At 42.3% G+C, this 18,458-nt stretch overlaps 1 protein-coding gene across 6 annotated transcripts in view; it reads right to left on the reverse strand.

Annotated features, from left to right (window-relative positions):
* The window catches only part of FRMD5 (FERM domain containing 5), a 316,219-nt gene extending 299,951 nt beyond the window's left edge, over positions 1-16,268 (reverse strand). For 5 of the 6 annotated variants that reach the window (XM_072740698.1, XM_025998620.2, XM_072740697.1 and 2 more), the window contains exon 1: positions 15,952-16,253. In XM_072740698.1, the coding sequence (XP_072596799.1) occupies positions 15,952-16,053 (102 nt within the window). In that variant the 5' untranslated portion in view covers positions 16,054-16,253. Of the gene's footprint in view, positions 1-15,951 lie in introns of all 6 variants that reach the window. The other variant, XM_025998621.2, reaches the window with a different exon arrangement.
* Positions 16,269-18,458: the final 2,190 nt, after the last annotated feature.

Genomic DNA, 18,458 nt, shown 5'->3' on the forward strand with positions numbered 1-18,458 from the left:
TGTTCATTTTTTAAATCTATTTAGCTCAAGTCAGAGGTAACTTTATATTTGTATTATTAACAATACTCTTGGGAAGCCTGGATGGCTCAGCGGTTGAGCGCCTGCCTTCAGCTCAGGGCCTGATACCAGGATCTGGGATAGAGTCCCACATCAGGCTCCCTGAGAGGATCCTGCTTCTCTCTCAGCCTGTGTCTCTGCCTCGCTCTCTCATGAATAAATCAATCTTTAAAAACAAAAACAAAAAACCCAATCCTCTTTATCAGAGCTAACATTTTCATTCATACACATCTACAAACAACATTTATTGAGCCCCTAGGTGAGACCTTAGATACTAACTGTACAAAGATGCAATCTCTGCCCCTCAAACAGTTGTCTATTGAGAGGCAGATATGTGAGTAAATATTCACAACTGATACTGGCACAAAAACAGACACATAGATCAATGGAACAGAATAGAGAACCCAGAAGTGGACCCTGAAATGTACGGTCATCTAATATTCGATAAAGGAGGAAAGACTATCCATTGGAAGAAAGACAGTCTCTTCAATAAATGGTGCTGGAAAAATTGGACATCCACATGCAGAAGAATGAAACTGGACCACTCTCTTTCACCATACACAAAGATAAACTCAAAATGGATGAGAGATCTAAATGTGAGACAAGATTCCATCAAAATCCTAGAGGAGAACACAGGCAACACCCTTTTTGAACTTGGCCACAGTAACTTCTTGCAAGATACATCCACAAAGGCAAAAGAAACAAAAGCAAAAATGAACTATTGGGACTTCATCAAGATAAGAAGCTTTTGCACAGCAAAGGATACAGTCAAGAAAACTAAAAGACAACCTACAGAATGGGAGAAGATATTTGCAAATGACGTATCAGATAAAGGGCTAGTTTCCAAAATCTATAAAGAACTTATTCAACTCCACACCAAAGAAACAAACAATCCAATCATGAAATGGGCAAAAGACATGAAGAGAAATCTCACAGAGGAAGACATGGACATGGCCAACAAGCACATGAGAAAATGCTCTGCATCCCTTGCCATCAGGGAAATACAAATCAAAACCACAATGAGATACCACCTCACACCAGTGAGAATGGGGAAAATTAACAAGGCAGGAAACAACAAATGTTGGAGAGGATGCGGAGAAAAGGGAACCCTCTTACACTGTTGGTGGGAATGTGAACTGGTGCAGCCACTCTGGAAAACTGTGTGGAGGTTCCTCAAAGAGTTAAAAATAGACCTGCCCTACGACCCAGCAATTGCACTGCTGGGGATTTACCCCAAAGATTCAGATGCAATGAAACGTCGGGACACCTGCACCCCGATGTTTCTATCAGCAATGGCCACAATAGCCAAACTGTGGAAGGAGCCTCGGTGTCCATCGAAAGATGAATGGATAAAGAAGATGTGGTTTATGAATACAATGGAATATTACTCAGCAATTAGAAACGACAAATACCCACCATTTGCTTCAACGTGGATGGAACTGGAGGGTATTATGCTGAGTGAAATAAGTCAATCGGAGAAGGACAAACAGTGTATGTTCTCATTCATTTGGGGAATATGAATAATAGTGAAAGGGAATATAAAGGAAGGGAAAAGAAATGTTGGGAAATATCAGGAAGGGAGACAGAACATAAAGACTCCTAACTCGGGGAAACGAACTAGGGGTGGTGGAAGGGGAGGAGGGCGGGTGTTGGAGGGGAATGGGTGACGGGCACTGAGGTGGACACTTGACGGGATGAGCACTGGGTGTTTTTCTGTATGTTGGTAAATTGAACACCAGTAAAAGTTAATTAAAAAAAATAAAAATAAAAAAATAAAACTGACACAAAGCCATCATAAATAAATAAATAAATAAATAAATAAATAAATAAATAAATAAATAAATATTCACAACTGAATGTGGTAAATGCTATAATAAGGTCCCCCAAAGCACAGCCCAACACTGGGGAAGAAGTCTACCTTGGAGGGATCCCTGGGTGGCGCAGCGGTTTAGCGCCTGCCTTTGGCCCAGGGCACGATCCTGGAGACCCAGGATCGAATCCCACATCAGGCTCCCTATATGGAACCTGCTTCTCCCTCTGCCTGTGTCTCTGCCTGCCTCTCTCTCTGTGTGTGTGACTATCATGAATAAATAAATAAAATCTTTAAAAAAAAAAAAAGAAGAAGAAGTCTACCTTGGGAATAAGGTGATGAGAAGCTGATGATCCACGAAGTGGGATCAAATGCTTATGGAGGAGACAGGAGACAAGTCTCAGAAGCAAGGCAGCAAAGGTAATAGAAGGGCATCTATGACGTGCTTAAAGGCTATTATGCAGCAGGTAACGGGGGACTCTTGAAGGATTTTAAAAAGAGAAAATGCATGCATTTTGGAAGCATGTAAAAGATAGGAATGAGACTACCGCTCCACAGGAAAGTAAAACCTAGATCACTGGGATCCTATATCTGGCAAGCAACAAATGGAGAACCAGAGAAGACAGATTTAGGGGACTCTGATTCCTCCCATCACTGAGGCTAAAATCAGAAGAGGAAGACTGAATTCAGCAAGATCCCTATCATAGCTCAAAAACATCTGAGCTCTTATGGCTTCTTGGAAGTTCCAATTTCATTCCGCCTGAAAGAATGAGGAGTGGATTTAGGTTTGCCTCCTCCAATAAGATCCTGCTGGTCATTAAAATATTTCTCTACCAGTTGGCAAATAGCCACCGCCCTAAGAGGCCTCTCCCTCTTCCCTGGGAACACCCTGAACCCCACTTCCCATGATTCAACATAATAGTGTCTGGCCCAGCACAGGGCCCCAGACTCCATTCTCCTGTGTTCTGGGAGAATCTCGGTTAGGGAGGTATCCACTGTGACTCATTGATTACTGAGCTTTTTTTTTATTATTAAGTAACCTCCAACTTACGACCCTCCCCCCCCCCCATCTCAAGAGTCACACGCTCCACTGACTGAGCTAGCCAGGTGCCCCAATCATTGAGTATTTTAAATATTACCCCCACATGGGAGCCATCCGCAGAAAGCTCCTTTAAACCATTAAACCTCTCCTATCACACAGCTGCAACAACAAAAAAAAGATTTCAAATATTCTTTCATTTCCCAACAGGCTTCTCCAGATTCTCCCTCTAGATTTTGATTAAGTATTTCTGCTTAGAGCTCATCTTGCTCCATCCCAACGCTTTCTCTGGTTTTCATCTTTTCTCCCTTTATCAATTATTTCCACTCTCCCTAAAATTTTACCAACTTCAACTGTCCACAATAAAGACTCTCCTGGCCATAAGAAGTGCCCCCGCTGCGTAGACCCAGTCCCTAAATACTGACCTGAAGTTACAGTACAGGAAGAGTCTCATTGAGTCTATTTATCCATTAAGAAATAACTGCAAAAAAGTTAATAGAAAACTCTAAACATATAATAGTCCAGCCCCAAGAGATCACTCTATATAATACAGATTTTTATTTGTTTATATTATCTCAAATTCCAGTTAACTAAAATACACACTACTGCCTTAAATGATGAAATTAAAGGATATGGATCACATATTTCAGTTATGTTACATATAACTGTACCTTTTATAAACACCTCCCACCACTACCAACAGAAAGTGTGGCCACTACACAAAGAATTTTACCATAAGCAAAGGTATAACTTAATAGTGATGGCAATTAGAAACGGTGATAAGAGGGGACATCCGGCCAGCTCAGTCACTGGAGCCTGCAACTCTTAATGTTGGGGTCATGAGTTGCTTTAAAAAGGGGGGGGGGGAGGGGAAGGGTACTTGGGTGGCTCAGTTGGTTGAGCCTCCAACTCCTGATTTCAGCTCAGGTCATAATCTCAGTGTCGTGGGCTCTGTGCTTAGTGTCCCTCTCCCTTTGCTCCTCCCACTAGCCCCCACAGACTCTCTCCCTCTCAAATATTTTTTTAAAAGAATGGTGAAAAGATTACATGGCTCTAAGCATAAATTAGCATAAAGCAAAGGAGATCATAAGAGATGCACAGAAGAGCTATGGTATGAGATGATAAGAAATAAAACTGTAGAATTCAGGAAGTGAAGAGAAAGTTTTCCTTATTATTTTCTTTTCTTTACAATTTTATTTATTTATTCATGAGAGAGAAAGAGGCAGAGACATAGGCAGAGGGAGAAGCAGACTCCCTGCAGGGAGCCATTAAATCTCAGGACCCCAGGATCACACAAGGCCTGAGCCAAAGGCACTCAACCACTGAGCCACCCAGGTCACCTTATTATTTTCTCTCAACCAGAACCTAAAGATATTTTATGTAAGATATGTTCTTAATAGCAATAGTCCATAATGTCTTATAATGACACAGTAAAAGGTCTAACTTGCAACAGTATCATTATATTTGTGTCTTTAAAATAATCAGTCTACTGTACCTAATATCCAAAACTGGAATATGGGGCAACCAGGGTGGCTCAGCGGTTTACCACTGCCTTCAGCCCAGGGCCTGATCCTGGAGACCTGGGATCAAGTCCCATGTTGGGCTCTCTGCATGGAGTCGGCTTCTCCCTCTACCTGTGTCTCTGTCTCTCTTTCTCTGTGTCTCTCATAAATAAATAAAATCTTAAAAAAAAAAAAAACTGGAATATGAGAAGTGTGTTCTCTTTTGCCATACAAATTATTAGAAAACAATTCTTAGACATGCTTTCAGTACTGTGGGTACTCATTTAAATAAGCTTATCTAAATTATCCAAAGTGTATTTAAAAATAAGCAAAGTAAGTATTGATCTTTCAGATCAAATGCTTATAAAATCTGACACTGCAATAGTTGGTTCAGTATCCTATGTCCTGAAGCTAGATCAAGCCAACTCCCACTTTTAAAAAGACCTATTTCATATAATGTTAGAATCTGAAGCTAAGTATAGATTAACTTGCTGTAATACTAGGACTACCTTATTTTTTTTTTTTTTTTATGATAGTCACAGAGAAAGAGAGAGGCAGAGACACACAGGCAGAGGGAGAAGCAGGCTCCATGCACTGGGAGCCTGACGTGGGATTCGATCCCAGGTCTCCAGGATCGTGCCCTGGGCCAAAGGCAGGCGCTAAACCGCTGCGCCACCCAGGGATCCCTACCTTATTTTTTTAATCAGATTTTTATCTCTCAACAGCCAAACTTCTTCTGAGTGGCCTCGCAAAGAGCGGATGGGTTATTTTGTTGTGCAGGGATGACAGTGTACTGTGAAATTGCAGGTTCCACACGCCTTATTAACATCCCAGGCATCACTGCCAGTCCATAGTATCCTTCTGACTTACAAACCTCCAATTCCATAATAACTCTGGAGGATTCTGGATTTTTTTCTAGAGGCAAAAATCTGAGAGAGGGCAGGCTGGATGTTTTCTTCAGCTTAAATTATCCCCTAGAAGTACTTGAGATCCTTAGATGAATTAATTCTGCTTCTTTATAATCAATGTTCTTACTACTTGGCTCATGCCTGACAAAACAATCATCTTAGTGACATCTCCAGCCTAGAGTATATGGAATCCTCTGGTACTTGTGAAGCCAACTCTTCACTTGAGTGTCTTCAAAAATAGGGTAAGGCCCAGACTAGAGGCCTCAGACTTACTTAAATCAGGCAATACGGAAATAAGGTTTTGCACCTGCCTGGAGGCCAAGGATAATTTGCCTGACTATGGAGGGCCTGAATGGACTACCAGACTATGAAAGTTCAAATTATTTGGCTTTTTCCTACTACAAGTTCAATGAAAGTGGCCAGACATTTGAGTGTGCGCTGGGGCATGCTGTTTTGATGTACCACTATTTCTTTCAGGTTTTAGGCCTATGGGCCTTTGCTAATTTCTCTGGCTCCCATAATACCACTTCACAGCAAGCCTCCTTAATCTCTCCCACAAAGTGGAGTGCCTGTATTGTCAGTCATTCCCCTATTCATCAGTCTTTAAACTATCCCTTCTTTTTCTCTTTTTCCAGAGCAAAATAACCTATTAGCATTGGCATTCTGCCGAACATTGATTGCCTAAATGCCAAACCATGCTTTCCTGCGGGTTCCCATCCCCAAAGCTCTAGTCTGGCATAGTGTGGAATGTTCAAAGTGCACCCTGGGTCGGGCTGGGAACTTCAGGGCTGGCAGGCAGGGGTTCACTGGGGAATCCAGGGAAGCACTGCCCCAACCTCTAGAAAAGCGATTTTGATAGCCACTTAGGTTTGGGAATAGAGATGCAGAAATTGTGCCTTTTAGGGCTCCACTAATCACATTTCTTAAGTGTCAATACACCATTTAGGCAGCACTGTATCAGCCAAAAGATTTTCAAACATCAGCTGAATGTTGGGATTTGATACTTTCTTTTGTGTAAATAAACTGATGCCAGAGATGAGGTCCCTTGGAAACAAAATTCATATACATAGTTACTGCAGCCACAGAATTAAGATTGATACATGAACCTACCCTTTCTTTATATGATGCCATTGCTTTGTGAAGAATCGTAATTTGTGTTGTACGCTTTTGGAGTTAGATTTAATTCAACACCAGTTTTCTGTCTTAGTTTAGACTAATTCTTTCAAGCATGTCAAGAATGATTGAAATTTGCTGACAGCAATCTTTCCGAGGCAAGTAGATTCTATTATTTGACTCAACTGTACCAGAGTAATCCAGATAAACATAGTAAAGACTAAATATATTTGGCTTTACATTTTTAGCTTTCCTACCTTGAAGTAGCCTGCTGTTACCTCAGCCTGGAATGCCCTTTACCCATCCCCACAGCCCATTTTCTGCTTTTGGCAATCTTTCATGACCTAGTTCAAATCTCACCTCCTTTGAGAAATATTTAGTAATTTCGAGTCCCCCATATTTGCATTGCCACAGCATACAACCTTGTCTTAGCACTGAATTGCATGACATTTTTTGTTTGCTATTTACATGTTTGCAAATAGGGGCCTTCCTACATTCTCAGTGCTTTAAGTTGTGAAGATGATTTCTTTGAAAAACAGCATAGAAATGTAAAATAATCATTCTTTCTAGGTCAGAGAAGACAGAAATAAAAACCAATAAATATAAGAGCAACAAATCAGAATGATGACTTGTTGTCGAATCTTTAGAATCCTGCCCACTTAAAAATGGTATGCATATCTGCAAATAACCTTTTATCTTACGAGGGTAGAGAATCAGTTAAGGCCATTGAGAAATGAATCAAAAGTTAGAAATATAAGATTCACTGTTGGCCTCTTCCTCTCCCGCACTTTTTATACTCAACCAATCAACAATACTCTTCACTTTTACCTACTAAATATCTGTGTGACCCAGTACTAGTGATTCTCAAACCTCAAAAAGCATAAGACTTACCTGGAAAACTTGTTAAAACAGACTGCTGAGCTCCATCCCCCTATTTCTGATTCACTGGGGGCTGCAGTAGTGCCAAAAATCTGCTTTTGTAACAAGTGCCCAGATGAAACTGATGGTGCTCATCCAGGAACCACACTTTGAGAACCACTGCTTTAACTCATCCCCTACTCCATTCTCCTTGCTTTTTAACAAGGTTCACAATTTCTACAAAAGGAAAAAATCCCCTGAGTTGTGACACAGTAAGATGGCTCAAATAAGGCATAAAAATAGCTAGGTTTGGTCCTGATCTAGAATGGTTTCCTTTGGTGGGCAGGGGTTGTTTAAGGCTTTGAAATTATCTTTAACATACAGGAATGAGTCCTAAAGCACTTCTAGAATGGTCCAAGGCATCTCTAAATACAGACCAGCAGATGAGGTCATAGTAATGCAAAGAGTCAGAAGTAGAGGAGGGGGAATGAAAGCTATAATCACTGTCAAAGGGGTGTTTTCTGTAGACAAGTGAATGGAGCTATTGTACACAAACTCAGTGGTTGCCAAGCATGTGGCCCAATTATTTTGCCTGTATGAGCATGGCACGGAAGGATCTCCTTAGAGGATTGAATTCACACAAGTTGGTGTTTAGTATGACAGTAGAAGCAAAAGCCTGAAGAATCTGAACTTTACAAGTTCCTGCTTTCCAAACCTAGGATATGATACAATTGGGTTGAAAAGATTACGAAAGTCAAACACCATAGTACAGCAGAGCAGCCCAGATGGTGCATCGGTTTAGCGCCGCCTGCAGCCCAGGATGTGATCCTGGAGACCTGGGCTTGAGTCCCACGTCAGGTTCCCTGCAAGGAGCCTGCTTCTCCCTCTGCCTGTGTGTCTGCCTCTGCCCCTCCCTCCCTCCCTCTCTCTCTCTCTCTCTCTCTCTCAATAAATAAAATCTTTTTTAAAAAAAATTGTAGAGGATCCCTGGGTGGCGCAGCAGTTTAGCGCCTGCCTTTGGCCCAGGGCGCGATCCTGGAAACTGGGGATCGAATCCCACGTTGGGCTCCCGGTGCATGGAGCCTGCTTCTCCCTCTGCCTATGTCTCTGCCTCTCTCTCTCTCTCTCTATCATAAATAAATAAAAAAATTTTTAAAAATTGTACAGCATTTACAGTTGGTGAAAGACCAATATGAGAATCTTGCTCAAAATATTAACAATGAGGGACACCTGGGTGGCTCAGTGGTTATGCGCCTGCCTTCAGCTCAGGGCGTGATCCTGGAGTCCTGGGATCGAGTCCCACATCAGGCTCCCTGCATGGAGCCTGCTTCTCCATCTGCCTGTGTCTCTGCCTCTTTCCGTCTTTCATGAATAAATAAATAAAATCTTTAAAAAATATATTAACAATGAGGATCGCAAGGTGGCCTTGGGCAACAAGAGGTCCACAATCTAAATCTAGGGAGCCTCTGAGAGAAACTGCTCTCCCTACTCTATCTTTGGCTCTACTAATATTTAAAATATTTGTACAAGTTCAAAAAGTTGTATTGGCCACCCAGATCCAAGTCTTAAAGGAATGGAAAGTACACTTTAATGACTAGAATGGACATATAACAAGATGTTTTTGCTCTCTCAGGGAAACACCATTCTCTCCGCAACATAGGAATGGAGATGCTTTAGTACTCTTCAGAGTTCTCAGCTGTGTGAGAGAAACATTCAGGTGGCTGACCTAAGCCCCAAGTATCAACCCCAGAAAACAGCAGCAACAACTGCCACCTGTGCTCCAGAAGAACAACGTTCTCCTCCATGAGCACCACATAGGCAAGATACAGAAGCCATGAGGTTGCTGCCAATCCTCCATGATATTCACGTCTGTTGTACAAGCTCTGGCTAGGCACAGCTAAGGAAGAGCGGCCCACAGGAGGCTGCTCCAAGAAACAGGGTCTGCAGAGTCAGAATGTTATACACAAGACTATCAGAAGATGAATTCAGCTTAAAATAGATCTAATTGGAAACAGGTTGGGAAGCATGGTTCTCGTCCATGAACCCATGCTTGCTTCCTCTTGTTTGAGCAAGAGGTTAGAAAATGAGGCTGTGAGGAGGTTTTATGTGGCACTGACTTAGGGAAAAGGAATGAAATAAGTTTCTGTGGCTGTGGTGATCCCTATGCTCAATATCCTAATTCTGCCAGCCTTCCAACACCCCATGAAGCACTGCACTACACAGTATCCTTTTTTTTTTTTTTAAGATTTTATTTATTTATTCATGAGACACACAGAAAGAGAGGCAGAGACACAGGCAGAGGGAGTAGCAGGCTCCATGCAGGGAGCCCGATGCTCGACTGGATCCTGGGTCTCCAGGATCACACCCCGGGCAGAAGGCGGCGCTTAACTGCTGTGCCACCAGGCTGCCCCACAGTATTCATTTGATCTAAGCCCTCTAAACCTGCATTGATGGGGGAGGGGGAGACCTGAAAGGCTTGAAATCCTAAGAGACAAACCAAAAAATCAAGGAGTTCTAGACTGCAGCTCCTCTAATTCAACAAAGGATAATTGCAGAAAGTTACCAGAGACCTCAAAGGCTCCATAAAATACCACATTTACATACCATACACCTCACCAGGGAGAGGGGCTGTAGAGCCAAGTGGCTTAGAATGGGATGGGTTGAAATTATAAAAAGCGTTATACAGTTGTTAGAAAATTTTTATTGTTTTTCAGACACAAAAATACTAAAGTATTGGAGTTAACCCAGCCATCATGTAGCACAAACAAATCAGAATAGTTATTGAACTACAACCATGTAAGGCACTGTCGTATAATTCCTAGCATTTAAAATTTATAGCTTCCTCTGACTTCTTTAAAAATTCTAAAGTAGGGCAGCCTGGGTGGCTCAGTGGTTTAGCGCCACCTTCAGCCCAGGGCATGATCCCAGAGACCCGGGATCGAATCCCACATCGGGCTCCCTGCATGGAGCCTGCTTCTCCCTCTGCCTGTGTTTCTGCCTCTCTCTGTGTGTCTCTCATGAATAAATAAAATCCCTAAAAAAATAAAAATTCTAAAGTAAAATCTACCAGAAAATAGATATGAAAATAATGCAAAATATTTTACTATAGTGATCATATCACTTAATGTCTTATTTTGGGTTACACATTTTAATACCTATACATAAACCACTACAAACATAAAAATGACTTTTTTGGTCTTCAGGTGGTCTGATTTTATCTTGGCAAACTTTTTTTAATGTGATATTAATGCTAGCACAGACATGATCAATGAGTCTCTGGGCAATGCAACAGAGAACTCAAAACCCACATGCTTTTTTATTATACACTATGTAGAATTGCCTCATCTAGCCTATTCATTCCAAACATTTAACAGAATGCAAATTCATACAAATACCCTTGAGTAAAATATGCAGTGGTGATAGTTTCTAGGTTTCTCTTGGATGCCACTGACACTTCCTTAAACCAAACTTTTTCAAGAAAAGAATGGGAGCATAAATAAACATCTAGAATTTACCTTTTGTGCGAAAAAGTTGGTCTGCATTAATTTTATACAATGAACATTTAATAATACAAATTAAGAAATAGAATACAAATGCTTTCAAGATTCTAGAAGGCTAATTTTGGAACTTAGTTTCAAGAATTAGAGTCTGACTTGCTATTATAGCAAATCCTGAGACACCATAATTATTTTTTAAAGCAAAGTTTTAAAAAAAAACAATATTCATGGAAATACAACAGCTTTGTGTTTTTCTGTGAATACAATTAATCTTAGTTCTCTAACAACATCCCTTTTACATTAATGAAACCAAGGATTTCGCTTACCAAATATGAAGCAGAAATTCTTGGAAGAGACAAATCATGGTAGGTGCAGGAAATAAATGCCCCTCTAAAGCCAAAGACTTGGTAGGATTGAGGAAAAGCAAACCTGAATTCTTGAGTTTTAGAGAAGAGTTCTCCTACAGAATGCAGTTATTCCAGACTTGAATTTCATGATTTCACTGAGATTAATCAGAAATCATTTTGTTAGATTTTATTTATCTATTTGAGAGAGAGCAAAAGAGAGCACACAAGCGGGAAGTGGAAGCAGACTTCCCTCTGAGCAGTGATTGCAAGGGGGGTGGGGGGGGGTAATTGATCCTAGGACCTGAGATCACGACCTGAGCCAATCAGAAATCATTTTAAGGAGAGGCACCTGAGTGGCTCAGTTGGTTAAGCACTCAACTCTCGGAGGCACCTGAGTGGTTCAGTTGGTTAAGCACTCAACTCTCGGTTTCAGCTCAGGTCACAATCTCTGCTTAAGATTCTCTCCTTCTAAAAAAAAAAAAAAAAAAAAAAAAAAGATTCTCTCCCTCTCCCTTAGCCCCTGACCCCATCACACACTCTCTCACTCAAATAAATAAAATATTTTTAAAAAGTCATCTTAAGGAACGCCTGGGTGGCTCAGTGGTTGAGCATCTGCCTTCAGCCCAGGGCATGATCCTGGAGTCCCTGGATCGAGTCCCACATCGGGCTCCCTCCATGGAGCCTGCTTCTCCCTCTGCCTCTGTCTCTCTGTGTATCTCATGAATAAACAAATAAAATCTTTTAAAAAAAAAAGTAATCTTAAGGAGAATCAAGGCTTATTTTCAAAAAAAAAAAAACAACTTAATCCTATTTTTGACTTGCTAGACTAAGGCACAACGCATATTAGTCTGTTATTATTATGTTATTATTTGTAATGAAATTACCAAATAACTTTTTCTTTACTGTGAAATAAGTATTTTTATTTCCATTTTACAGATAAGGAAATTAAAGTACAGACAGGTGAAATAACTTAGGGAGTCAGAAGGAAAAGAGGGAACAAAGATGGGATTTAAAGGCAAAATGACCAGAGTTTAAATATAGCACAACCACCTACTAGCTTTAAGTAAGTTCCTTCATCCAAGTCTTTCATCTGTAAAATGAGAATACCACCTACCTCTCAAATAGTTGATGTAAGGCATAAACAAAACACCTCGCAGAAAGAATAGTACAGTTAGCCATTCAAGAAACATCAGCTCTCCCACCAATCCACAAACCTATTTTCTTCAGCTAGTACAATGGGTGTATAATGAATCCATATGCTATTGTGAGGTAAGTGAGAAAATAGCACAAGTGGGGCGCCTGGCAAGTACGGGACTCAATACATTTGTTCTCTCCCCCAATATTCCCTCCCTTATCATAGATCCCACAGTTACTGAATGGTTGAGCCACAGTCAAATCCATATCTTGGTTGCATTACAGAACTGCTTCTGTACACATGCATTTATGGTAGTACCTCATTTAACTGCAAAAATATATTTAACCTAGTCGCTTGATCAGTTGTTAATGTGTTCCCAGTAAAATCAAATTCATTTCCTAGGGTAGCCTTATTTTTCAGTAATCAGAAAAAGGTGATTAATATTTCTGACTTGAAAATATGTATTTTCGATACATATTTCTACTGGCAATTCTGTAATGCATATTCTTAATATTTTATAAACTATTACAACTCAAAAGATAGCTAAGAATCTATTAGGATATTATATGTCTAAGCATTTACATGACTCCATTTGATATACTGAGTTCAAAGATATTAGGTAACCTTTTCATTTTTCCTATTTGTTCCAAGTAAAATAACAAAGTCGGGTAGTAAATGTGGTAAGTAAATGTAGATACTCATAAATGAAACAGATGTGTGAAAAATATGGACCAGATCTGCATTTATGAGGCAATGACCTTCAAAACTGGCAGGGAGCTATTAACAATGTTCTTCACAGGGGAGCAATTATATTACAACCCTCCCATGTATAATTTCATTTCCCATGATCTACAAATATATCTGCATATCAGAAAGAATAAAAGAATAGTCTGGTAACTGTGGCAACCTTCATTGAGAGGATATAAGCATTTTCCTTACCTTGATAATCACATTCTAAATGCCAGATCAGTATAACTGGTGCAATATGAAAGGCAAGACCAATACTTTGACAGAATTACCTACAACTGAAATTTACTAAATATAGCTATTATGGCTCTAACCCAGTGTTACATTTCTGATTCTCTAATCCCCTAAGTGTTCTCTGATTATCTCAAGAAGTACTGAAATCTTTCTAAAATATATACCTTAAAGAAAAATATGACATATAGTACTTTAAGGAAAAGGATTCCAAATTATCACCAAAAATTTTTTTAAATATACTATACCGTAATTCCTAAAATGTTAGGAATATTGCTTTAACCTAGCAAATAGCTCAGTTTTTCCCCATACTGATTTAAAAGACTATGTCTAATGTTTGACAAATAAGCACATGCACAAACACGCGCATGCACACACAGCAGAAACATGAGAAAGTTGCTAAGAAAACCTCAATCTCTAAAAGCTAAAAAAAGCTATGCACAAAATATTAATTTCACATAAGATCCTTTTTTTTTGTTTTACATTTCCTCACATTGGGTAAAAACAAAAGTAATTCACAATACTTGTGCCAAAGATTGACAATATTACATAAACTTCAGAATTCCTGTTTTCTAATTTTCACTAAAGATCACAACGCATAATCATCAACATGTCTAGACAGTGGACACTCACTACAGTATAGTGTCATGTTACACCAAGCTTAATTTTCTTATGTGGCCTATATTCTTATAACATATTAAATTATAATAATGTAAAATAAGACCAGCAAGAGAATAAACACAACCATAGTAAGACAGAGCAAGCATAAACCCAATAAGTCCTGCTTGACTTAAAAATATTTTTCTCAGTGATAATAAAAATTACCCACAACTATACCAACCAACCTCAGAGGTTCCATTAACTGGGAAAAATAACTAGTTGTTTTATTTTGATACCTTAAAACCACAAGATTGTCACTAGTTGAGTGGTGATGTGAACTGTTTCATTTGTACTCTACACCTTGGTAAAAGTTAATGACCTGCCCCAGAAATTTTATTTCACCATATACCCCAAAGTATTTTTAGGACTCACAAAGTCTGAATCTCACACTGCCCTTGATATGTATCATGTAAAAGCTTTAAATTTTAAAACAAAAGGATAAAGACCTTAAAAGCTCCAGACAGTGTATTCAAACGGTGACTACCGCAAGTATCTTCTCCTCCCCCACCCAAAAACAAAAAAAGAACTGTACACAACACATGAAGATACAACAGAAACAAAAAGTAGCATGCCATTCATTAAGGAAATAATACAGAACATCTATCATATTCAACTACAAAAATCCTTTCACTTGATGGCTAGCATCATCATGACTGTTTAATTTGCATTTAAGTGGCCTTAAAAAAGAGATTTTGTTCCCTTTCTCTGTCCTCCTGGATCTTTGGCAGCAGTCAGCACTTATGCCCAGAGCTTGTTTGGGGAGTGGGAGAAAAGGGAAAGTGGAGAGAAGGCTGAACTGAGCACGGAGTCAGCAGAGAGCAGCTGCTCTCATCCACTACCCAGCGTCTTTCTCACACACCGCTATTTTCCGCTATTGAGCATTGTCAGCAAAAAAAATAAATGGGGAGGGCGGGAGACAAAGAGGGTAGAACCAGAGGCCGACAGTTTTTGTCTGCCACATCTGAGGCGAGAAGCCCCCTCTGGTTTCTTGCTGCAAAGGCAAGGGATCAGGTGAGACCCCTCCGGGTCCAACTCAATTTGCTTCTCGAGAAAGAGCAGTTTCCGGCAGCGAGCGCAGGATCCTTCGGCTGCTAAACTAAACACCAGAGCATTGTCAGTGTTTCCTATCTCTGACTTTACAGAGAGAGGGCTGTGACTGCATTCCTGGGAAAGACTACTACTCCAAACGTGCCACACGGCAGTAGTGAAAACACAGAAGCAAGAGGTTGTAAAAAAAAAAAAAAAAAAAAAAAAAAAAAAAAAAAAATCTCTTCCAAAATACCAGGTTCTGAAGAAATGCTGCGAAGCATTAACGTATTGTTGGCGTTTTTTGTAAGTCACCGATTCTTTCTCGCCACGGCCAACCCCCAAACCTCTGGTACTTGTTGCTAAATCTTTACCTCACCCCACCCCCCCAAAAAAAAATTGCCCAGCACGAGATGTGGGGAGCGAAAGGCGGGAGGGGGGCCTAATCTCGGGAGCCCAGAGGACAGGTCTCCCTTCCATAGGCCACTCCGCATGGGCTGCGCGTTCACTTCTACCTTCTGAGAGCTCTGACTCACAGATGCTGGGGGGGGGGGGGGGGGGGGGAGGTGATTATGACATACAGCATTATCCTTCCAACCAAAGATAGATAAGAAAAGCTGGCCAGCGGTCCTTGCCTGGCCAGAGAGCCAAAGCCTGCGCCCTCCGACGGGGCGGCCGGGGTAGGAGCCTTTCGCCCTGCCTGCCTGCCTCCGGACGCCCGCGGAAGATGCTCCCCACCCGGGCAGGCTCGAGGAGCCAGGATGGGGCGCCCTCACCCTGGGAGAGGGCAAGAAGGGAGCTGAGGGTCCGGGACGGAGGGACTCACCGCAGCTGCGCCGAGCGCTCGGCACCCCGCCCGGACCGGGTCTCGGGCGGAGGCGCTCTGCACTGGGGCCGTCAACCGCAGCCAGGGACGGACAAAGCACTGGGGTCTGCGGCGACCCCGGGCGGCGGCCGCGGGCCAAGTTCGCGAGGCTCGGGGGCCGCAGGGGTCCCGCGGACAGGGCGGCGCGGCACTGACCTGGATGGTGCAGGTGTACTCGCTGTCGTCCAGCAGCCGCACGGTGCAGCTGTACTCGCGCTCCAGGCTCCTGCTGCTGCCGCTCATCAACCTGCTCAGCATCTTCCCGCCCGCCCGCCCCCGGGAGAGACGCGGCGGCGCTGCGGACCCCGGACCAGGCGCCCCTCAGCCGGGCAGCTCCGCGCGGGCCCCGGGCACCTGCACCATCACCCCAGCCCGGTCGCGGCCGCTGCCTCCTGCCGGCCCAGCTCCTCCTTCTTCTCCTCCTCCTTCTCCGCCACCGCCTCCCTCTAGCCCAGAGCAAGCGCCCCGCTCTCTCTCCTCCGCGCCCCACTCCCCATGCCCAGCTCTTGGGGCGGGGCCTCGGCCGGAGAGGGGCCAATGGGGGTCAGCGCGGCGGAACCGAGTGGCAGACGGTAGAGCCAATCGAAATAGTGCCCTGGGATGATGGACAGGTGACGGAAGCAATCACGGGAAAGCAGTCGGACAGAGCCTAGCGGGACCAGCCCTCTGGCGTCCCAAACTAGGGGCTCCTCTCTGCTCTGCGGTTCCTGTAGAAGCTGTTTCCCCTCCCCCGGGCCAGGTGTGGGCACCCGGCCGGATAAATGTCTGCTGCGTGGAATACGTTTAGGCTGGGCTTCAGGGGCCAAGCCCTACACTCTGCAACGCCGCGAGTCCCGCCCTCTCGGGAGCAGGGGCGGTGCGAGATAACAATCACCGCACCTGCAGAATGCAGGCACCTTCGGCTCAGGACCAGGCTGCTGCCCCCACCTGAGCTATTTCCTAAATCGGCCCGACGGGCCTGTCTGCTCCAGCCCTCTTATTTTGGAGAACATCTGTTTTACAGGAGCTACTTAAGTAAAAGCGGTAGGGTTCGCACGGGTTTTTAAGTACCCAGGTTTAACCCCTAGGAAACCCTTCACTCTAACACCCTATGCCTCCCTTCTATTTTCAGAAGACAAAAGGAAGAGACTGAGGTGTGTTCCTTTAGCCAGTAGGGTGCAGAGGAATTGATGGGTCCTTTCCTTGCACCTTCAGAACTAGAATTACCATATTTTCAGACTTCATCAACGAAACACCAGAGTATGTCAGGAGGTATATGTCTCAAAGAAAAAAAAAAAATTGCTGCCCTTTGTGACCCCACATCTAAAGATCTTATGTTCTTTACAAAAACTTCACCAAGAAACATAATATTCAATATTGAGTGACTCAAAATTTGTTGATGGAAGGAAATGTTATATAAAAGAATCATATCATGGGATCCCTGGGTGGCGCAGCAGTTTGGTGCCTGCCTTTGGCCCAGGGCGCGATCCTGGAGACCCGGGATCGAATCCCACATCGGGCTCCCGGTGCATGGAGCCTGCTTCTCCCTCTGCCTAAGTCTCTGCCTCTCTCTCTCTCTCTCTGTGTGACTATCATAAATTTTAAAAAAAATCATATCAACATAACATTAATGCAGTAATAAAAACATATTAATTGAAAAATAATAGCATATGCATAATTTCCTATTATTTTCATTTATACTGTTCTTGTTTATAGGGAAAACAAACACATAACAAAAATGAAAGCCTACATTAACTTAGAAAACATCTGACCTTTAAAGTACGTTTTTTCCCCTTTCTCCCCCACCCTCAGTCATATTTAAATGTGACCCTTGAAGGGGAGGGAGGAGGGGCAGAGAGGGTTCTGAACTCAAACCCCACTCTGGGCTTAGAACCTACTTAAAGTGTGCTTCTTCCCTAGTGTCCTTGGATTCCAATATTTCTCCCCATTTTTTTGCATGGGACCCTCCCCTACTTCAGTTATCACCTCAATAACCTGGATTGCTATCCTTATTAGTTGCATTCTCCTTTGTGGCGTTCAATAGTCATAGGAGGTTCCACTTTTCAATGTACTACTGGAGGAGTTAAGAAACTAGAACAATAAGACAGATATTCCAACCATCAAACCAAATGTGAGTTCCCCTACTTTGTGGCCCCAGTATGTAGCCTGGGTGTGCAACACAGTAGGTATTCGATGAGTGTTTGTCGCATGAAGTAAATGAGATAGATATTTCATAGTGTCTAAGTCCCAGGGAAAGATCTATGCAGAAACTAAGAATTTCAGGAAGGTCTTGAAAATATGAAATTATTAATATGCCAAAGTGATAGTCTACAAAGCTCTACGTTGTTATGTAGTTGGGAGAAAGTAATGAAAGATTTCAGGCAGGCAGAACCTCTGTTGAAGGCAAGAGTTGCTCTCTTTGTTTACAGAATCTACAAGAGCAAGAAAAAAATGTCCAAGAAGCTAGAGGAAGCCCAGTAGTTTGATGGTAGGGAAATGTCTTTAACAGGTTATGCAAATCAGCAGCTGTTAGAATAAAAAGCAAAGCACCACAAATCCAGAAAAGCTCTAAGGAACTGAATGTAGTCTTTTTTCAGAGTATGACCATAGACGCAATCAACAGGGATAAGATTGTGGCTGCTGTGCCAATGTGTTAAGTAACATTCCTGCTCAGCCTAAGAAAA

The sequence above is a fragment of the Vulpes vulpes genome, chromosome 15 (assembly GCF_048418805.1).
Source record: "Vulpes vulpes isolate BD-2025 chromosome 15, VulVul3, whole genome shotgun sequence".
Lineage (NCBI taxonomy): Eukaryota > Metazoa > Chordata > Mammalia > Carnivora > Canidae > Vulpes > Vulpes vulpes.